This window comes from Ylistrum balloti, unplaced genomic scaffold (assembly GCF_031769215.1).
Source record: "Ylistrum balloti isolate Yb309-2 unplaced genomic scaffold, AGI_CSIRO_Ybal_v1 Utg370006, whole genome shotgun sequence".
NCBI classification, from domain to species: Eukaryota; Metazoa; Mollusca; class Bivalvia; order Pectinida; family Pectinidae; genus Ylistrum; species Ylistrum balloti.
This window is the reverse complement of record NW_026782081.1, coordinates 47180-71033: the sequence shown is the minus strand read 5'-3', so window position 1 is coordinate 71033 and position 23854 is coordinate 47180. Positions and strand designations below refer to the sequence as shown.

At 33.6% G+C, this 23854-nt stretch overlaps 3 protein-coding genes across 5 annotated transcripts in view; 2 read left to right on the top strand and 1 right to left on the bottom strand.

The window, feature by feature from the left end:
- Positions 1-10192, top strand: part of LOC132548221 (uncharacterized) — a 41950-nt gene extending 31758 nt beyond the window's left edge. Inside the window, exons 5-6 of one of the 3 annotated variants that reach the window (XM_060212051.1) lie at positions 8284-8378; positions 8862-8896. In XM_060212051.1, coding sequence (XP_060068034.1) covers positions 8284-8373 — 90 coding nt within the window. In that variant the 3' untranslated portion in view covers positions 8374-8378; positions 8862-8896. Of the gene's footprint in view, positions 1-8283; positions 8379-8861; positions 9457-9982 lie in introns of those variants that run through there. The other 2 variants (XM_060212052.1, XM_060212046.1) reach the window with 2 other exon arrangements.
- Positions 10193-13088: 2896 nt separating this feature from the next.
- On the bottom strand, positions 13089-16877 carry LOC132548137 (putative malate dehydrogenase 1B). Its single transcript, XM_060211960.1, has 5 exons — positions 16788-16877; positions 15179-16274; positions 14414-14544; positions 13422-13572; positions 13089-13294 (listed from the first exon to the last, which is right to left on the bottom strand). The coding sequence occupies exons 2-5, from the start codon at positions 16230-16232 to the stop codon at positions 13089-13091; spliced, it is 1542 nt and encodes a 513-aa protein (XP_060067943.1). The 5' UTR covers positions 16233-16274; positions 16788-16877.
- A 1042-nt stretch (positions 16878-17919) lies between these two features.
- Positions 17920-22439, top strand: LOC132548238 (MKI67 FHA domain-interacting nucleolar phosphoprotein-like). Its single transcript, XM_060212079.1, has 5 exons — positions 17920-18042; positions 19255-19386; positions 20091-20199; positions 20729-20946; positions 21747-22439. Exons 1-5 carry the CDS (start codon positions 17920-17922, stop codon positions 22389-22391), a joined length of 1227 nt encoding a protein of 408 aa, XP_060068062.1. The 3' UTR covers positions 22392-22439.
- The last annotated feature ends 1415 nt before the right edge of the window (positions 22440-23854 follow it).

The window sequence follows — 23854 nt, the reverse complement described above, 5'->3', positions numbered from 1 at the left end:
TTCCAAATTAATGATGTAAATTTTAATGTTTCCAGTTATCATCACACTGAAAAAGTATGAAATATACTTGAATTTAAAGGTATAAATGAAATTCTTGAATGGCTTAAAATTGAAAATGCAAACACGCCATGTCATATATCAGATCTAGATATTATATAGGAGTTCTAATGTTTTGGTTCTGATTTGTGATTACAGTAAATCTAAGAGTTAATTTGTCATTCTGAAAATATGGCGGGGTTACAACCTGATTGATGTTTATCTTATATCAGTTTTAAAATATGCATCATTGACTCATAAAATCTGAAACAAACAGTATTGGAAAATGGGACTTGAAACATAAGTAAATTTGTAAAATGATTTTTTTATAAATATAGCTTAGAAATACAATTTCCTTGTGATAACACTGTGTCTAAAGTCATACAGTTGATATTTCATCGATGTAGGTGTTCCAGAGAGTAAACAGTTGATATTGATATACATACAGATACATTAATGCTGCCAAAGATATTGTGTGTACATTAACATATTTACAATTAAAAATACCAAGAAATCAAGTAGGTATATGTATCACACAAATTGTAGGTCAGGGTCACAGGTCAGATGATATGAACAGGAGATTTGATCTCTATATTTGTTTAATGAATTTAGGTCAATTCACAAATGAAGGTTATGTCTCTTGTTATATGAATTGAAGGTTAAGGACATTATCATATTCAAGGTCATGGCTATGTCACATATGAATTGTAAGTCAAAGTTGTCATTTATTTAGGTCATGGCCATAGTCACTAATTGCCTTAAATTGCAGACTGTCAGGGTTCTGTAGTTTGAATAAGTGCCAAGGCCACTATTTTTTTAATAAAATGGTTCAGACGATTGATGTCTGAATAAAAAGATCAAGGCAACTGTTGTTTGATGAAAAATTTTAGATAAAGGAAAATGTTAATTTGATTATGAAAGCACATGCTACTGTTGTTGTAGGCTACTGCTTTTAAAATAGAGGTTCAGGCTACATTTGTTTAATTAAGAATGTACAAACTTCTGAGTAAGCGAGAAGGTGCAGGCTACTGTCTAGATAAAAGGTGAAGGCTACTGTTGTTCAGGTAAGAAGACACAGGCTACTATTGTTCAGATAAGAAGATACAGGGCTACTGTTGTTCAGATAAGACACAGGCTACTATTGTTCAGATAAGATACAGGCTACTATTGTTCAGATAAGAAGATACAGGGCTACTGTTGTTCAGATAAGATACAGGCTACTGTTGTTCAGATAAGAAGACACAGGCTACTATTGTTCAGATAAGAAGATACAGGGCTACTGTTGTTCAGATAAGATACAGGCTACTGTTGTTCAGATAAGAAGATGCAGGCTACTATTGTTCAGATAAGAAGATACAGGGCTACTGTTGTTCAGATATAAAGATACAGGGCTACTGTTGTTCAGATAAGAAGATGCAGGCTACTGTTGTTCAGATAAGAAGATACAGGCTACAATTGTTCAGATAAGAAGATACAGGCTACTGTTGTTCAGATAAGAAGATACAGGCTACCGTTGTTCAGATATAAAGATACAGGCTACTGTTGTTCAGATAAGACACAGGCTACTGTTGTTCAGATAATAAGATACAGGTTCAGATATAAACATACAGGGCTACTGTTGTTCAGATATAGAAGATGCAGGCTACTGTTGTTCAGATAAGACACAGGCTACTGTTGTTCAGATAAGACACAGGCTACTATTGTTCAGATATAAAGATACAGGCTACTGTTGTTCAGATAAGAAGATACAGGCTACTGTTGTTCAGATAAGATACAGGCTACTATTGTTCAGATAAGAAGATACAGGGCTACTGTTGTTCAGATAAGAAGATACAGGGCTACTGTTGTTCAGATATAAAGATACAGGGCTACTGTTGTTCAGATAAGAAGATGCAGGCTACTGTTGTTCAGATAAGAAGATACAGGCTACTGTTGTTCAGATAAGACACAGGCTACTATTGTTCAGATAAGAAGATACAGGGCTACTGTTGTTCAGATAAGACACATGCTACTATTGTTCAGATAAGAAGATACAGGCTACTGTTGTTAGATATAAAGATACAGGCTATTGTTGTTCAGATATAAAGATGCAGGCTACTGTTGTTCAGATAAGAAGATACAGGGCTATTGTTGTTCAGATAAGAAGATACAGGCTACTGTTGTTCAGATAAGAAGATACAGGCTACCGTTGTTCAGATATAAAGATACAGGCTACTGTTGTTCAGATAAGACACAGGCTACTGTTGTTCAGATAAGACACAGGCTACTGTTGTTCAGATAAGAAGATACAGGGCTACTGTTGTTCAGATATAAAGATACAGGGCTACTGTTGTTCAGATAAGAAGATGCAGGCTACTGTTGTTCAGATAAGACACATGCTACTGTTGTTCAGATAAGACACAGGCTACTATTGTTCAGATATAAAGATACAGGCTACTGTTGTTCAGATAAGAAGATACAGGCTACTGTTGTTCAGATAAGATACAGGCTACTATTGTTCAGATAAGAAGATACAGGGCTACTGTTGTTCAGATAAGAAGATACAGGGCTACTGTTGTTCAGATATAAAGATACAGGGCTACTGTTGTTCAGATAAGAAGATGCAGGCTACTGTTGTTCAGATAAGAAGATACAGGCTACTGTTGTTCAGATAAGACACAGGCTACTATTGTTCAGATAAGAAGATACAGGGCTACTGTTGTTCAGATAAGACACATGCTACTATTGTTCAGATAAGAAGATACAGGCTACTGTTGTTAGATATAAAGATACAGGCTATTGTTGTTCAGATATAAAGATGCAGGCTACTGTTGTTCAGATAAGATACAGGCTACTGTTGTTCAGATAAGACACAGGCTACTATTGTTCAGATAAGAAGATACAGGGCTACTGTTGTTCAGATAAGACACATGCTACTATTGTTCAGATAAGAAGATACAGGCTACTGTTGTTAGATATAAAGATACAGGCTATTGTTGTTCAGATATAAAGATGCAGGCTACTGTTGTTCAGATAAGAAGATACAGGGCTATTGTTGTTCAGATAAGAAGATACAGGCTACTGTTGTTCAGATAAGAAGATACAGGCTACCGTTGTTCAGATATAAAGATACAGGCTACTGTTGTTCAGATAAGACACAGGCTACTGTTGTTCAGATAAGACACAGGCTACTGTTGTTCAGATAAGACACAGGCTACTGTTGTTCAGATAAGAAGATACAGGCTACTGTTGTTCAGATAAGATACAGGCTACTATTGTTCAGATAAGAAGATACAGGGCTACTGTTGTTCAGATAAGGAGATACAGGCTACTGTTGTTCAGATAAGACACAGGCTACTGTTGTTCAGATAAGACACAGGCTATTGTTGTTCAGATAAGAAGATACAGGCTACTGTTGTTCAGATAAGATACAGGCTACTATTGTTCAGATATAAAGATACAGGCTACTGTTGTTAGATATAAAGATACAGGCTACTGTTGTTCAGATAAGACACAGGCTACTGTTGTTCAGATAGGAAGATACAGGCTACTGTTGTTAGATATAAAGATACAGGCTACTGTTGTTCAGATAAGAAGATAAGGCTTCTATTGTTCAGATAAGAAGATACAGGGCTACTGTTGTTCAGATAAGAAGATACAGGCTACTGTTGTTCAGATAAGAAGATACAGGGCTATTGTTGTTCAGATAAGAAGATACAGGGCTATTGTTGTTCAGATAAGAAGATACAGGGCTACTGTTGTTCAGATATAAAGATACAGGCTACTGTTGTTCAGATATAAAGATACAGGCTACTGTTGTTCAGATAAGAAAATACAGACTACTTTTGTTCAGATAAGAAGATACAAGCTACTTTTTGTTCAGATAAGAAGATACAGGGCTACTGTTGTTCAGATAAGAAGATACAGGGCTACTGTTGTTCAGATAAGGAGATACAGGCTACTATTGTTCAGGCTTGTTTGAAGCTAATCTTTTTTTGAAATGGTCTTATTTTAAGTTCTGTGTTGATATATGTCTTTCTTTATTGTACTTTCTTAATATAAGACTGATTTAAGTTTTCATCATGATAAAATTCATCTACCTGTAAATGAAGACGGCAGTATACATTTATAAGGTAAAGTTTCTATGATTGGTTATGCTAATTAGATGGTGCCAGTATATCATACAGAACTTTTTAAAGTGATATTTTGGCTTGAGTAAGACTACATGAATTTGCACTTGTATTTTTCAGGGGGAGTTTAGAAGATTGCTTTCAAAGTGTGTATACAACATACGTTATTATAACCGAACAAAGCACAGCAAGATTAATCCGGACAGTGATTGTTCTGACTCTGTAGACAAAGTCAGTGATGTTGGTAAAGGTGAAGATCACCAAAATCCAGAAACATCTTCTGACTTAAAAATGCCAACTGGTGCTTACATTTGGTAATTTTTATTTGTGCAGAACTTTTTCAAGATTATTTGAAAAAATCTTGTTACTGTAATTTTTTTTTTTGGTTGCTTCTAACTTCCATGGATGGCCTATAAGCTTGAAGCGAAATGGATATATTTTGTGGGGTAGTTCTTTTTCAAAATACCAAGGATTTTATTGATCTTCAGAAAATGGCAAAAATTGTAATCTGACATCAGCTTTGTGTGTAAACTAACACTATATACCAGTGTAAAGTGACACTAGATACCAGTGTAAACTGACACTAGATATGACACTAGATACCAGTGTAAACTGACACTAGATACCAGTGTAAACTGACAACAAATGCTGGTGTAAAATAAAACCAGATGCTGATGTATAAACTGACACCATACATGTACCTAGTCAATCTTTATTTGATTCCTATCATACATTTTTGAAATGGAGAGTAATTTTCTCTTCTTAAACAAATAGTGGTGACTCCTATTAAAGGTGGCTTTTGATCACTGATTGATTGTTACAGAGGTGTATATTACAACCCTCAGGTTGGGCCTCATTTCTGAGGCTGGCCTGGTTTAGCCTTGATGACAGATGTGATATACTGCCTTGTTGATGTCCTACTTCCATCACTTGTAGTCTATTGTGAAAATGCAGAACCCATTTAAGCTGCATTTCTCAAATGTTACTTGCTAGGCTCTGTTAAATGTGACAATTTAGTGAAGCCTCATGTGAAAGCCAGGGTATCTTCTATGTAGAAGGATATATTTGTTTCTGTGTTTCTGGGTTTATTGTCCCACAAACAGCAAATAAATACTCATTTTGAGTTTGGGTGTCCTTGTATTGTAGAAGCTGGTTTCTAACTCCCTGAACATAATATAAGAGGCCCATGGTTGCTATTGAAAGCAATTGGGTTGTATTGTCTTGCTCAAGTACACAAAGAAAGCACTGCATCACATGATCTGTGATCCACAAACTTACCCAAGTATGGACTGATTGCAACACATCTCAGATCCCCATGATCATCTGATTACTCGGATCCCCATGATCATCTGAGATTAGCTGGAATTTCCATGATCATCTGAGATTAGCTGGGATCTCCTCGATCATCTGAGATTACCTGGGATCTCCATGATCATCTAAGAATACCTGGGATCTCCATGATCATCTGAGATTACCTGGGATCTCCATGATCATCTGAGATTACCTGGGATCTCCATGATCATCTGAGATTATCTGGGATCTCCATGATCATCTGAGATTACCTGGGATCTCCATGATCATCTGAGATTAGCTGGAATTTCCATGATCATCTGAGATTACCTGGAATCTCCATGATCATCTGAGATTACCTGGGATCTCCATGATCATCTGAGATTACCTGGGATCTCCATGATCATCTGAGATTACCTGGGATCTCCATGATCATCTAAGAATACCTGGGATCTCCATGATCATCTGAGATTACCTGGAATCTCCATGATCATCTGAGATTACCTGGAATCTCCATGATCATCTGTACCCACTGTATTTAGTTTTATGGTTATAATTCCTACTAAAATGTGTTGGAATCATTTTTACTGGTGAAAGGTGATGAATTTTCTGATACATTCTGGACATTTGATATACATTGCATTTGTTAATTTCAAGTTTACATTTTGTTTTGATGTGTATATTTAAATATAAAGTTTTAAGTCGCATATGTAAATAAAAAGATTTATATGAAAACACCTAGATGATGCTTCTGCTACTGTATAATTGTTCGATTTAGCGGGGCTAACATTTCGCAGATGGTCCCAGATTTGACATGTTCATGGGTTTCAAATGTTGTTCATGTCTATATATTGTATCCAATACAGGGATGAGCATACAACCATACATTTTTCAAGTATTGTATTTGCTGGGCATTCAATTTCACATTATTGTTTATTGACTTTGAATATAGGGAAATTAAATCCCTTGTGAAAAAATCTATCATTACAGTAGCATGTTTCTCTTTTAATGATAGCAGTATATTGTAAATCTCAACTCATTATAACCATGTTGTACATAGGATATGTTTAAATTCACTTTGGGAACCAGGCATAACATGATGTAATTCTAGTTCCTGTGTTTTACATTATAGAACTGCAGATGTTCAGGGTTCCACTGTACCGTATTCACTGATGAGGACTCTAGTTCTGTAATTATGATATCTTTATCTTGTATGTTACTGATATCCCAATAAAAATATGTTGTTTAGAAATTCTCGAAATTGCTTTTTGTTTTTTAAGGTAAATAAATTCTAAATGATCTATTCATTAAAAATTTAATTAATTTCAAAATTTAGTTGACAATTTATTTTAGCTTCATTATAAGTAATATTGAATTGGGGGCAATTATAAATTAGAATTGCAAATCAGAAGAAGATATATCTTGACACTGGATTTCTCCATTCAGTTCTAGAGACTACCAGTACTTATCATTATGAAGTACAATATTTGGATTATTAGATATCGGAATGTTGACAGCCGGATTTTCAATTTCAAAAAAGCAATTGTTTTTATAATGATTTTTCTGTTATCTTCAGATCTAGCATTTTAGTTTCAAGGAGAAAAGATTGAAAATAAAGAAAGAAAAACTTTTTGAAGTGATTCTTAGCAATATATACTTTGATAATCATAATTGTATTACCTAAACATAATGTTAAATATGGATAAAATCATTGCAATGTTTTGAACAAAGAGAAAGCAAATGGAGTCAGCTGTCTTTGTATGGCTGTTGCAAGACATGCTTCATACGTATGCCATAATTTTAACTTGTGTTCTGATTGATAATTATAAAAATGATGGAATATACAAAACAGAATGAAAAAAAAATTTATGATCACTCGCTGAAATAAACAAAACAGAATAAAAAAAAAGTGTCATCACTGGCTGATTTTTAAGTAACAAGAAAAATATATGTAAGTATAGTTTGGTTCATTTTAGTTCTCAAAATTTCATTAAAGTTTCTGTAACTTTTTTGATAGTATTATGATTATCTATCTTACCATTCATGGTTGCCATGGTAACAACTAGAAAGTTGCAATAATTAGGGAAATTTGGATATACAGTCATGATTGACAAATATTTGCAGTTCTACTCTGAGAAACTATAGAGTGTATTCTGTCTTTAAAGATATGATATGGTAATATGTAGGCACTTATACTACATGTACATCTATAGGAGAAATAGGAATGTGCTCTTATTGTTGCGGAGTGAAAATTTGACAAAAACTTAACAAAACTTGTCGTTTCCTTAATTTATGCCAAATTTCAAGTGGCAACCAAGGCAACCATAGCTGAAACAAAGAACAAATATCAATGGTCAGGGAAGAAATTCATTTGACAAACAGTGAGCTGAGAGTTTAAGTTATGAGGACCAATACAATAAGGCTAAAACCATACATAGTTGTATGTGTGTTATGAAAATCAGCCAATTATATCATTACGTTGTATGTATGGGAAACATACGACAGACTTTGGAGCAGAGTTACAACAGGATTCTAAATTAATAGAAAATGAGGGCAATTTCATTATCCCTTCTATAGTTTACAGATCCAGGTCACATTGTTTAAATGCAGCAAAAGTAAACATCCATCAGGTCGATGTTGGATTCATATTAAATTTTAAACCATTAAACTATTCTTATTCTTTATTAATTCAGGAATCAATATGTTCATATCTAGTATCTGCTTTAGTACTGAATCTGGAACTGAACAGTTTTGTCAAATTTTAAATGTTTCTTCTCAGTGTCTTTGGTCGTTATAGAGTCTGTTGTTTATTAGTGATGTTTCTGACCTGCTGATGTTTTCCTTGCAGGATGACTTTCAGAGGTCTCTCACACGCTGTATATACAACATTCGCTATAATACCAAGCGCAAGATGAAGTACGCAGCACAGGCCACGTAACCAAGGTGATTGTGTTAATCACTCAATGAAAAAAAAATCACTTCATTAGAAAAAATTACGAATTCAAAAGTCGTTAATTAATACCATAATTACATCAAAACAGTTCAAGCTGTTTTAGTCTTCATTACCTCTTGTGGGCATTAACCTATGCAAATCACTGTAAACAAAACGTGAAAATCCAAGGTAAATTTTCGAAATCCCTGATGATTAGTGTACAATTATTTTTTGAGGGGGTTTTATATGATGATAGTCTTTCAAATTGAGATAGATTTATCAAGTGATTTATAAAATTAATGGCCTGGTACCTGTCCTTGGTACCTTTGAATAACACTTGTTTTATGGATTGTATTAACCTACTGTCTTAATACAAAAAGTTCACATTTTCTCTCTAAAAGAATCCTTTTGAGATTCCAGGAAACAATGCTCCATTTAGAAATTTTCCAGAAAGCAAACTTCATTAGCATGCATGTGTTTTGATTTGATTTCAGATGGCCTTTTCCAAAGCTTTGGCTCGCAGTGTGACTAACATAAAATACTACCAGAAAGCAAAGACTCGATCTATCGGTACCTCCTGGAACACATCAGCAGCCGAATCGGATCCTACAAAATTAGATTTTATTGGAACATAAGCATCCTGTAACTGATCTTGTGAAAATTTACTGCTCTAGTTGGACTTCTCTCTTCTGCCTTAAGCAATAACAATTACTTCTGATTTTCCTGGAATTGTCTTGGAAACTTAAGTGATGTTTGCATGTGTGATTACTACTGATGGACTTTAGACTGGAGTTTTACTTGATCAATACAGAAATACACAGAGATGTGTTTCTCTGTGTTATAACAGATACTTATTAAATGATTCATTGGTCTGGAGTTGTACAAAACTTAGTTCGCTTCATTCAAGGCATTGTCAGAAAATCTATATAAGTTTCACATTTGTAATATGGGATGGTGATTTCATGTTAAAGTAATAGTGTATTGATAATTTTGAATTTCAAAATTTTTGTGAAAACTGTCAGATTTAATGAGGTTAAAGTAATTAGTACATAATATTTATGATTTGATCATTCTTGCTATCAGGAGACTTTTTACCATGGTAAACAAATAATTTGAAATAAGTATTGTATTTCTGATATCAATTCATCACTTATTATTAATAGACTATTAAGTAATAATTGTATCCTGTGATTTCTGTAGTAAGTTTTTTTTAATTGATTAATAAATTAAGAATTTTAGTATCACAGGAACAATATTTCTGCATCATTTGAATTAAGGAAATTTGTCTAGTCATTGTCTACTGGAATAAACATGTACACGGTATACCTCATAAATTATTTGTGATAAGTATTTGATCTCTCTCATAATTTTGCCTGGTATGTATCCCATTTATTCTGGTGTATTTATCTGTCAATTACTGTATGTATCTTAATAAGCCCATGCCTGCTAATAAGCCCACCCTAAGTTTCAGTGGGAAGAAATATGTTGGATCCCTGGGCTTACAGCAGCATTAGTATGGTAATTAGTCACTATATTTATATACAGGTAATGGTATACAGGATATGATTGTATGTCTTAACATATTTTCAATTTGATATATTTTCATGTTTTTCAGAGTATGTTTTCAAAGAGTTTGTCACATCGAGTGAGGAACATCAAATACCAGGCCAGAAAGCGAATCCCTCCATAATGTGGACAGACTTGTGGGTATTAATCAGTCCATTCATGTTATTCTTTTGTTTTAGTCACAATTTAAAAATGATATATTTGCTGGAGGATTTTTTTTTCAGCTGTGAATTCGATCTTTAACATTTTTCACAATCAATCCTGTGTTTCGAATTTTCTTGTTACGAAAGTACAAAATTTCTAACTTAAATTACTATAAATAAGATCAACTTTGAAATTTCCATCTCTAATCTATTCACTTGAGATAAAGTTGATAATTTTTTCTCTGTTAAAAGAGTTCCCAATTTTCCATTTTTAAGATTATAGTTGATTCAGCTGATAATGATTCATTTTACAATTTTTTTTATCACAGCTTTCATTTCAATTGATAACTGTATATATATTGTATTTTCGTATTTGATAAAACTTTGTTAGACACCAGATCACATCTCTATATACTGTTAGAAAACATTTTAGCTCAGCTCACTATTCAGTGTTTTTCAAAATAAAACTTTTTCTTGGACTGGACTTTTCAGTTTGTGAATATGTATAGCTCTATAAATCTACTTATACTAGTTTCAACTGTTTGAGGACATACAAATTTGTGGATTAGGGGTATACCCTTGAAATCAATAAAACTAGATTGCCCACAAAAAGTTACAATTTTTCAGTATATTATAGATACATCAGCACTGAACTATTTGCTGACAACATGTAATATTTTCTTCAAATGTCTGCTGTATATACATTTCAGTGGTGAACTGTAAAAGATCAAACACACTGTTATAGAATTGATAGATTCACCAACAAGGTTTAATAATTTGTCAAGCTGATTCTTTTGACACATTACTTCATTGTTATTTTCATTCATTTTTTTTTTTTTTTTGTCAAGTGATTTATCATGTATTATACAGAAAGATTCAAAACATTGATGATTTGTTTGTTTTACTGTCACATTACACATTATATATATATATGCAATTTATTTTTATTTTTGTTTTTGAATAATCTAAAGATAGAGTTTCAAAGTACATCCCTGCTCTAAATTTCCCGGTATGACATGCCACAAATTCCACATAAAAATTCTGACAATAAAGTCATAGCAGACGGATTCACAAACAAGTATCTACTTTCTTTTTCAATTTTCATTATTTAGTGACACTAAAAATGAAGTAATTAATGATGATGTTTAATTTCTACGTTATATTTGTTATACCAATACATGTAGCTATATGGATGTAGGGGTTTGAAAATGTATAAACTCCTGAAGGACAAGCACAGAGCTTTGTCCATCTCTGTTTGTCCACCTCAGCTTACTGACATTTCATCTTTCTCTTGAACAAAATATTTTACCCTTTTTTTGTAGAAATTTAGAAATTTGGATTTCATAGAATTCTTGCAATATAAAAATATGTAAATACAAAATGTATGTCTATATCTTAATGTGCTTTGTTTTGATGTTCAAAGCTATGTGATGCATGATTTGAAAAAGATATAGTTTGGAAATAAAAGAAATGAAAACAAATTGTGTCAACTTTTAAATGTATATAAGCGAGCTCAATACAGACACACAGGATACAAAACAATAAAATACAGCTTGCTGCTCTTTGTGGCTACCTCACTGAACAATATGTGGGAGGACCACCACATGCTATCTAGAGAAATTGGGGTTAAGTGTCTTGCTCATGAATGCAGTTATGAACAGAACAGAACCCCCTCAACAGTGTAGGTTGTGATCAAACCACATCTGATACACTTCACCCAAAGTCGAAAAGTGTGATACTCTGATGACTGAGCTATCGTAGCTCTTGACTGCTAGGCCAAACATTTTGCTGCTTGATAGGAATTTACTAGATGCCCTATTTAAGTGCCTACATAAATCAATCTTGCAATAACTGGAGTGGGAAAATTATAATACTATGCCATGTTAGATACTACTACCAAACTGTTTATCCGATTTTGAAAAAGTCATGAGAGTTCTTCTTACTGATGTGCAATGAAATAGATTCTCAGTATCATAGTACTAATTAGTGATCTTAATACTCATGTCAAATCTTAACAGTTTAAAACAAAGAAAAGCCAAACACCTGAATCATGGAAGGGAGATAACTCTGAAGAATATTGTCAAGTAATTACCAGATATGACAATTGGGTTATTGGTCTGTGGTTTACTTTAATTCAGTATAAATTATGAAATGTGCAAGCTTGATTTATATAGTGAGGTCTAAAGTAAATCTGGCTTTCAATAAGACAGATAGCTTTATCTTATATCGTTCTAACCCTTTGTTAAAAATGAAAATAAAACAAAATTTGAATTCTAAATTATTTTTTAGTATTGAAATATTGATGATAAATATACAAATACAATAATAACAGAGAATCTTACAATTTTTATATCAACTATTATTCAAAACATGTAAATGTATATTTACAAATATATAAGTATATACAGATGTACACTTGACATGTACAGTAGTGAAACTTTCATCACAGTCAGAAAAAATATTTCCAAGATTTCCTACTGGATTAAATTTCTATTATTTCATTATTCTTCCCTTCTGCTGCCCTTTTTGGTTTTGTGGTAAAATTTATTATATAATCATGACCATATGTTATTTTTTTAATATTGATTGACAATAAAAAAAGTTTACGGTTTTTTTTTTTACAAAAAAAAAAATCATTTCTGTTATAGGAAATAATATCTATAAACAGGTAAAGTCCAATCAAGTTAAAGAATATAAACTATCTATATTTGAAAATTATAGAAAGGTATTTCTTTGCCACTGTGTAAGATATATCATAGGATTGTATTGGAACTTATCAGAGAAAACACAGGCAGAACATGCCTGTCAATATTGAGGCAACCTTGGAGCTGTGCAGCATGTACAGACTATTAGATAAGCTTGTCAAGTGAAAACAAAAACAAGTACACGTCATGAGGTGTTTTGTAAGTTCCACAAAGTCTTAAACAAAGTCTTAAATGATCTCAGCTGTTCAGCTGATGGATTTCACACTCAGTATGAAACCTGATTTTGAATTTGCTTTGTGAGTCATAATCATTCAGCAGGTGGTGCTTCTGTTGTTGGTTCTTCAGTTGGAGCGGCTTCTTGTCCAGAGTCGTCTCCCTTCTCTTCATTTGTGCTGCTGTTTGTTGCATTACCATTGGCATCAACTGCACCCTTTTCCTCAACAATGGTCTCCAGCTTTGGTTCATTAGAAGAATCAACCTCTACAGCAGAATCAGATGTCCCTGATGTGCTACCTACAAAAATCAAACAATAGAAATATAAGCTTGTTATACATTAGAACTCCCTCATTGAGAGCCATTTATTTCTTACATATTAATAGATAAGAAATCATGCATCAAGACACATTCATGACATCCCTACCTTCCTCTTCTGTTTCAACTTTCTTTTCCTCCTCTTTCGCTGAGGCTTCAGCTTCCTCTTTAGGGTCAATGATTGTGACCTTGACCTCTCCTGGGGGAGGGGTTGGAGGTTTCGGTGGAGGATATATTATTTCCTTTTCTGACACCAAATCCTGCAGGAAAATTGACAAATATTGACAATAGTGTTGGTGAACTTGAAGGAAATTGCTAAACACTAGTCTGGGTATGAAACAAATACACTCATTTGTATGAAATACAGTAGAGCTACTAAATATTAATATTTAATAATGATTTACTACTAATATTTTAGAGGACCTTATGTTAGATAAGCCTTGGCTTGACATGTATTTGTAGTGGGAAAAATGAAGATTATTATTATATGGTGAAGCTCACAGAAGATGAGTACCCTCTGATTGTGAACCAAGTGACAATAAAAGTTTAAAGATTTAGGTAAACTTCAATATTCATAAATATTGTGGTAATATACTTATTTCCTTTTTGAATTCTTTGATACCTTCACTATTTGTCAACCAAAGTATATTCATGATTGCAATGCTGTATCAGAATCATCTCTGACCTATTATTTCTAAAGATGATTTCAATGATGTTCAATGCCATCAAACATTTCAACCATCTATAATTAAGATAAATGATTATTTCAGATATTTTTAGTTTTTTGACTGTTGAAAAATTATTTGATATTTAAATGATAACTGTTCTGTTTGGTAATTGGCTATTTATTTTCCATTGAAAGATTCAAATGGTTAATTGATTATTCATGGTAAAATCTTTACAAGACGCTATTTGACAAATTGTCAAGTATACAGAAAAAAGTTCTGAATTCTTATTAAGTAGCCATTGATTTCTACTGTAACATTAGAAAAAAATGAAGTGTTTCAATCCTGAAAATCTATTTTTAAAAAAAATTGAAAAAAAAAAGAAAAATGAAAACAATCAGAAAAATCTTTTGTTCATGTGTAGAAAATATCTCACCTGCACGGTGACCTTGAGTTTTTCTTTGACCTCATCTGTAAGGTCAATATCCTCTACGACATACCAGTAGCCTTTGGGGTGCATAGTTACAGGGAAGGAATAGACAAGTCCTGCCGGGACACCATACCAACCTGACCAAGAAAAACATACAAACAGCAACATAAAACTTAGGTTTCACAATAGCTGTACAGAAAATGTGTTTAGTTTTCTCAAAGCTTTCAGGCTTGCTTAGCATAATGGCCAATATGTATTAAAAACACTTCAGAATTTGAATTGCTGCAATATTAATTGGCACAGATAAAAATATATGTTTTGCAAGTTCAATAAAAGTTAACAGATCACATAACTGAAACTTGGAATGATGCATTTCTCATGTTATTATCTAAAGAATTATGTTTTTATCTTTACATCTAACTGTATTAATTTGAGACAAAATATAACTGATTCAACACATAAATTGATAAAAACCATGGATTACAACTGGTTTTGTAATATACATGTACAAATACATTATATTCATTGAAATCAAAATATTCTACCCAATGATTATCGAGTGATAGAAGTGTCTTTTTCAACTGGATTAGCCAAATCTTTATCTTAGAATTTCTAAAAGCACATGCAAAACATTTTAGATAGTACATCTCTGCTGAAGATATTTTTACCCAAACATTTGTTGCAGATATCACCCTTTTTTCTAAATGTAACAAGTGCTATGATGATCCCAAAATTTGTGAGTCTTACAGCAATTGTTATTATTGATCTTACCATCTGAGCAAACTGCTAAAGAGAAGGTTTGTCCACTAGGAGAGCCACTCCACCAGTGGCTAATCATAGTGGATATGGCTGCTGCCTTCGACATGTATGCCCCATGCATCAACGCTTCCTCCACTACAGCTTTCCTTGTTCGAACAATCTCTGGAAACTCCTTGGCAAGCCATTGCTTGTCCCAGATCATCTCCTTGGTTGGCAAGGAGAAAGTTGGCGGCCCCCAGATTGCCCCCTCATAACCATGGACACGACTGTTTTCAAGATCAATGTAGTATTCACCACTGACATTTCCCCAGATTGTAACATTCACAACACCACCAGAATTCACGTTCAGCTTGTCAGCAATCACAGCCTTTGTATGGTTTTCCACCATTCTTGACAATCCTGCAAAATTTTGTCGGGAGATATCTGGAGCGTTTTGAATCATCATAAAAACATTAAAATTGACTGGTCCATTTCCTGCCAGGAGAACCTTCACATTCTTTCTGGCAACCTCATTTATAATTTTAGCATAACTAGAAAATAGCTTGGAATTTCTTTTATACCATGTGTCTTTATCTTCCCCATCCTTTCTCACAACTTCATCCAATAAAATGATTGCACTGCAGTTACTGAAAGCTTTACGCACATTTGATTGGACAGTCACGTCCCTGAGAAGTCCATGGGCCAGATCATATGCCTCCATCTTTAATCCTTCCAGCATTTCCATTTGGTCATTTGCATCATATAAATGGAGAGCTACTTCCTGTTTGCTACCAAATACATCTCCCTTGGCAATGGCATTTACCATGGCATAACACACAGGGTTTGAAGCAACAGTGACACATACATGAAGAGGTTTACTCCGAGCTTTGATTTCTTTCTCTTCTTCATCCACTTCTTTTTTGTATTGGAGGTTTTCTTTAGAGATTTTAAGCATATCAGAGCTAAGAAGTTCTGATTCCATGCCATAATATCCATAGGCATATTCCTGGAACTCATTAGCACCTCCTATCAAGACGCCTTTCCCTCCTCGATCGATCAGCTCTCTCCATACTATGGGTGATTTCATGTGTGCCCATCCACGTTCTTTACAAGTTGTCTTTAACCAATTCTTTTAAAAGAGAAAGTAACCATAAAAATATACACTTTGTTACGTTAGAAATACCATTCTTAAAATATTACATCTCTGGGTGCAAACAACATAATTGACAGAATGACATACAGATGGATGTATTGAGTTCTGCATCTACAATGCTGGGCTGTATGGATAATCCATCTATGCAAAAATCATCTAATATTTTGCTATATTCATGAATGCAAATGAAACAGATATTACAGTATAAGTCTATAACAGGGGAAAACAGCAAATGTTTATACCAGAAATTGGCAAAATGTTAATAACATGAGATTTAACTTCCGAAACTGCATACATGTTAAAAGAAATTAAAGAGGTATAACACATAGTTTCACTGTATTGAAAATCACATTTATTCAAACACTTAACCCATGGAACAAATCTAATCTGGTTAATTTCTTTCACTTTGAATCAACAGACCAAGGTATATTGATTATCTTCTCTGCATTGATGCTGCAATTGTCGAATTTCTATAGATTAAAATCTCACCTCCCAATCATTTGTCTGTTTCACAATTTTGTGGAGCTTGAAGTCCGGGAGATTTCTTGCAAGTTTGTCTCCAAGAAGCTCGCATCTGGCATAGTAAGGACAGTCAGCTTTCCCTTAAAACGATAAAGGTAGGGAAGCATATTTCCAACAATCAGAAACCGACAATTATTAAACATTAAACTAGAGTTAACTCACAAAACATAACAAAATCTAATCATCATCGTAGTGCACTTCTGCATTTGTGTCTTGTTTTAAGTAATGTTTATCGATCAACAGGAATATAGTTAATGTCACATAAGAAGCTGGAACCATTATTTTTGGGGAAATATCATACAAGACTATTAGTGATCATTAATAAAGTAAAAGTATGAAAATATCAAAGCATTTCGTACCTGCAATGACCACCTTCGCCATCTTGTTTTGTCGTTGCCAGGCATACAATCCGGACACGTTGCTTTTTTGTTGATGTCCTATGAAGAAACCCGAGGTGTCTCGAATGGTTACATGAACTAATCAAATCAAAAGCATGAGCTACGATCCGGAATTTAGTCTCTTCGACGAGGACATTGATAAAATCTATGATTCAATATGATTTTATATGATACATTATGGACGCAGACTATGAGCCACTATATTTATATTAGTATATACAACAAAAAATTACAATATCGATATATCTATGATACAAGATACTTCTTTTATCAAAAGGACAGTGTTTAAGCTGAAATTTAAAAGTTATGTTATCACGATTACAGTATTCATCAAAGACAAGATAAGTTTATTTACCGAAGGAAAGAATGTGGATTCCTCAATCCTCATACCATCGGAAACCAGATTGGGAAGACCTATATGTGAAGAGGGTAATAGAAACATGATTTAGTGAATTTCTATATTTACAGACTTGTTAGCATCGTTTTAGTACCGTCGATATGACTATTAACGAACAACAATGTTGTATCATACATATTTTACTATTTGTCTTGCATTATACCCCGCTCCCCTTGTTGATAGAGCTTATAATACCATGAGTTCGGATTTTTTTCTCGTTGTGTTCCCCCATAAGATTTGTCTCCCCTAGTCCAGGGTGATTTGATCACCCACAATGCATTACGTTCTTTTGCACACAACAAAGATGGCAGCCTCCATCAAGAAACGTGGACCAGAAGACAACATATTTGAAATGCCCCCAAATGTCTGTTTGGAACCAGAACAGCAAACCGAATTTGAAAACAAAGTAAAGGACATTAAAGAAAAGGTAAAATAATTAGCTAAAATTTAGGCTTTGACAAAAACATTGAGCTTCAGTGTCAGGTGTGCATCAACTAGTCAGAAGGGTTCTGAATATGACTATCTACCAGCGATTTTAGTTTGTCTTGTCTTGGACCAAGACAAAAGGAAATCACCGATGGAAATTCAGATCCCATCGGAGTATGTACAAACGTAATCATGTTGGGCACAACCCCGTATGTGTGTAATAGTCCAGATGGTTCCTAAATCAGGTTGGCAAAACCCCTCACATTGGTAATAGTCCTGCATTTGAGGGATAACTACCACTTTGAGTGATCGATAAGTAACTAAAATGCAGGATCGTTCTGAAATAGAAACACAAACAGTTTATTATAAAAATGGAACCAAAATGGCGTCATCTTTTCAACAGCACCCAATAGCCATGGTGACAATGTATATGATTGCATAGGAAATGTTAATTTCTGTTATCTGACTTTGTGTTAAAATGACAATCTATATAACCGACTTTGTTTTCCATTGACTACATTATATAGTCATTGGGAGCATGTAGTGCAAATGTCATAATAAAATGATTACAGCTTTGAGTAATCAGCAAGTTACTCAAATGCAGCTGTATCATTTTGAAATTGAGACACAAAAAGCTCTTTTTAAAGAAAAAAAAAAATAATGAAGGGCATAATCTTTTTAACATGACTCAACTGTCAATGTGACAATGTATATGATTTCACAACAAATGTTCATTTCTGTTACCAAACTTTATGTTACAATGACAATTTTATTTACGGACCTTGGTCTCCTTTTACTAAGAGTGTATAACCTGTGGGAGCATTCATTGCAAATGTCATAGATGAGCATGAATTTACCTGTCTGAAAGATTCTGACTATCAATCTGCTATTTTATTGTTAGATTGGCAGCAGTCAATAGAGAGAATTCCTCTCTGTGTATACAAATACCAAACTCTGGCGACCCTTGCAGAGTCTGTCCTCAAGTAATGTTTCATGTATTTTGCAGTGGAATGATAGTTATAAATCAAACATGAATGAAAGATAAAATATTTTTCAACTTGCCTGTGTATGTGTCGCACAATTAAATGTTGTAAACCTAGCTAAGTATTTCCACTCATTTTCCCTACCAACTATATTTTTCAGCATATTTACAATGGCTGTCACTATGCACAATATAAGTAAAGAGTAAGTTATGCATACTATTATTTTACAGAACCAAAACAAGGCGGACAAAGGAGTTATCTACCTTGGACATATACCACATGGATTTTTTGAACCACAGATGAAAAGCTTCTTTGGACAGTTTGGTACTGTCACACGTCTCAAACTTTCCCGGAGCGTAAAGGTATAGCAGAGGAAATGTTAGGATTATACTTACAATGTCATATATATTATTGACTAATATCATTTATTACTACATCGTTTACTGTGTTTTCTTCATGCAATAAACTAATTTCTGCTATTCCCATGAGAGATCTTTTATAGTGATGTCACAAAGGAAATCATCAGAAAATTCCAGAAAGATGTTCATTTCAAACGTTCAACTTTTGTTGACAAAATTGTTTACCTAACCTCTGGTTAGCTGTGAGATTCTTATATATATATATTTGGTAAGGGGCATTGGCTGGCTAAGGATTGTCAGCTTTGTATAAATTAAAGTAAGAGAGCATCACTTTTATACACTTGAGAGGGCAGGAACAGGATAGAAGATGGAAATATTTGAAAAAAAAATTTAAATCTCAATGTTGTGTTTTAACAAGCTGCCATAAGTTAATGTAATGAGGAATAACATTGATAATGTGACTGATAGGGCCCAAAAAGGGAACTACATTATTTCAGTGGTGCACCCAAATACATGATAAACTTTGGTATTCAATACTTCTAATGGAAATATGAAAACTCCAACATTTGGATTAAAATTTAGAGATTTTATGAAACCTTAAGTTTAATTTTGATTTCCACGCTTTAGTCACTGATGAAATGTCCTTATACTGCATAACAGGTAATTAAAATTATAAAATGGAATTCAGTGTGAATTTCTCCTTACAGACTGGACACAGTAAAGGGTATGCCTTTGTGGAATTTCTGTACGAAGATGTAGCAAAAGTTGTGGCGGAAACAATGAATAACTATCTCATGTTTGAAAGGCTTTTGAAATGTAAGTGATTGATTAACGTAGTGATCATGTGTAATTTCATATGTAACATTTTTTCTCTTTTCAATTTAGTGTAGATTTCCGCCACCAGAGCAATCTTGGATTATCTACGTGTCAGTTTTAGATATAAATGAGGTTTACAAAAAATTGTACTTGTAAAACTTTAAGTGCTTATTAGGAGACCTGTTTGTATGATTTAATTACTTGTATCTATGAATGTTTATTTTTATTGAAGAATATCACATAATTTTATTGAAAGTGCTAAATCTAACAATATGAAAAATATTAGATCAATATAAAAAAGATGAAACTGAGATAACAAAGTGTTGTTTTAGTACCTGATTGAAATCACATTGATTTTCATTTCATGATATTTTAAAATTTGATGATGTATACATAGATAATAAGATACAATGTTTATATTAGAAGGGGGAAAATGTTTTAAAGAATATAAGTTTTTGATTTATATCATAATTTTAAATTCCGAGATTGATAATTGTCAAATGGCACCTACTTTTGTTTGTCATTGCAGGCAAGTTCATACCAAATGAAAATGTGCATGAAGACACCTTCAAAGGGTCAGGCCGAAAAGTTGTGCCTTTTCAGAACAGAAGAAAGAACATCCATAACTACAATGAAACAAAACCCCAAAAAGACCAGCTGAAGAGTATGAGGAGATTTATGTCCAAAAATAAGAAAAAGGCAGAAAAACTTAAAGCTCTAGGAATCGAGTTTAATTATGCTGGCATGGTATGTATAATCTTATTAATGATTAATACAGTAGTAATTTCAATTATTTTTCTTCTTTCAGAGATATCTATGTTAATGTTGTTTCCGGAGAAATATCTTACTAGTGATATAGTAAATGTTATTTCATTTGATTGTTCGAATTTTTGCAGTTTCACCAAGACCTTACAGCAAAAGTGTTGCCTTTTTAATAGAATTCATGAGATTTTGCTTTCTATCCATTTCAGTTCAAAGTATCTGTTTTTTGTGGTTTCATTCTCTGAACGTATTGACGAATAGAACTAAAAAATAATGATGTTCAGCATTTATCTTGTAAATGTAGCATTGTGTTGATATTTCTCTTTACTATGTAAATAACTGTGTGTATATTTACCTGTGTGTACATATTTGCCATGGGGATAGACTTGTACTTGAATGTTTCCACTCTTGTTAATAAGAAACTGGGAAATATATCCCGGTATATATTAATCTGATGATACTAATTTTATTTTGTTGTGATGTGTGATATATATAGAAGAAATACATGAAAGTTTATGCTAAACCTAAGGCCTATGGCTCTATAATGCCACATGCAAATTCGCTTTGTGCAAATTTTGCCATTTGGTTCAGAATATTTCATTTTGGGCCATGTCATATTTTTCACATTGATGAACTGGAAATTTATAATGTAATGCTTCCTCAATTAAAATTTGCCAGTTCAGTATTTTGCTATGTAACATTATGGTAAAAATTTTAAACTGGTTATATATGGTATATCAAATTGTGATCTGCACTGCCATAGTAATTTTTTATCGGTTTTTTAGGAACAACTCAAGGAAGAATCAGGCAAGCTTGCTGTAGAAGTGCAAAAAAACCGACAGAGAAATCGAGACCGAAGACTGATAGAACAGGAATTTGAACAGAGGAAGAAAGAAGAATTGAAGATACGTAAAAAGGAAAAGAGAGCCAAAAACAGGGCTCTCAAGGTAAAGAAAATGCAAGAACTCGAAGCATCACAAGAACAGAAGTCAAGTCTAAACCATACGTCTGACAAGGAGGATGAAATTATGGCCTCTCCAGATATGTCTGAAAAAGATGTGATGGTGGAATGTAAAAAGACTGCATTGTCAAAGGCTGGAAAGTATGCCAAATCGACACCTCAAAGGACTGGCAAACCAAAGTCTAAAAGAGCTGTTAAATCAGAGTCAAAAAAGGCTGAGAAATCACTTCTCATTGGTGACAGTGAGGATGATGAGATTAGTTTTAAAACACCTCCAAATGCTGTTAGGATTTCAAAACGCAACTTAGCCCAGTCAGTACCAGTAAAATCATCACGAAAAGGACGTGAAATTGAGGAATCTACTCCTGTGACCACAGCAAAAAAACAGAAAATGATCACCAAGAATAAAACTGTCACACGACCAGTTTCCTCGAAGAAAAAAGTTAAATCTTCACGGAAGTCTTTGTAAACAAAGATTATGATGATTCAGGCTGACCATTAAAAATCATTTTTCTTATTTGGATTATTGTGGTTATTTGAAAGATAATTATATTTACAAACATAGATTTAGATTTATCACATAAGTGTAGCAATTTTAAGTTTTGCATCTGCCATTCACAATATGAGATTTTTGAAAACCAGACTTGGAATTTCACAGAGTCTCTGCAGAGGTAAGATGAAAAAATTATGAAGACATTTATAAATCTGATAGGAAATGGAAACAAATTCAAAAATCTCTTTATCACATAATTTAGATACTTTTTGGAAATAGCAAACAAAACAGCATTTTATTAGGTCATCTGACCCGAAGGATCATGATGAGCTATAGCCATTGTGCTTCCTCAGGCGTGGTCCGCTGTGCATAAACTTTTTACATTTGAAACTTCTTCTAAAGTTAGACCAGTGGGTTCTGACCAAGTGCTGACCAAGATGGTCACAGTCTTGAAAAACATATTTTTAACTTCTTTCCAGTTTCACTGTGCGTTTGAGATGAAAATTGGTGGGAATATTAAGGAAAGGTAGCAAACAAAGTATTGTTATTTTTCGACCTTTTCAAAACTTTGACACGGCAGCCAGGGAGGCCATTTTGTAACATGCTTGTGCAATCATGGTTTTCCTGTGCAACACCTATTTCAAACTTGCTCTCAACTTTCACCAGTGATATTGCACTCCAGTTTGTCTGAATCGATCCTTAGATGGTCCTGACCAAATCCTATTTTTATGCTTGTTTCGTTTATTAAGGAAAAGAAAGAGATGGTTGGTTGATATTTTTCAGCCCAACCAAAGCTTCAACATGATAACCACAGTTGCCATTTTGTAACATGATTTTGCAACTTATTTCATGAACAGAACCTACCATTTATGGCTTTCTGATACTTATAAAGGAGCGTTCGAAATTTGAATCCATCAAATTTGTCAAACCAACATCAGCGAATTCTGTAGTTTGTCCATCTACTCAGCGATTATCATATGGCTGTTAATGGCCACGGCCCTCTTGCATTGCTGATACAAAGTCTAGGTTGGCAATATACTTGCTCAATGTCTGCTGCTTTGGTGATGTAATTGTGCATACCATAAAGGTATGATGTCACAATGGAACTAAGACGAGTGAAATTGCAGATACAATTGTAGATAAACAGAACCCCCTTTTAACAACTTTCTAGAATGTTGCCTATGTGTATCTTAACTCTAAATTTGTATTATAAGATGTTATTCGCTAGTGTGTCTTTCCAACAATCTTTTGGTTGGCATAAGGTTTGTGACCTAACAAACGGTCGACAAACTTAGAATAAACAGAAGTCGTGGTAGCATAAAATAGGTTATACGACATACAACAACGACACTAACAGTCAAACTCGCAAGCATTTGACACATCCAGCTTCATATCGAACAAAGAAATAGAATGTTTCTCGATGAGATCACTATGATAGC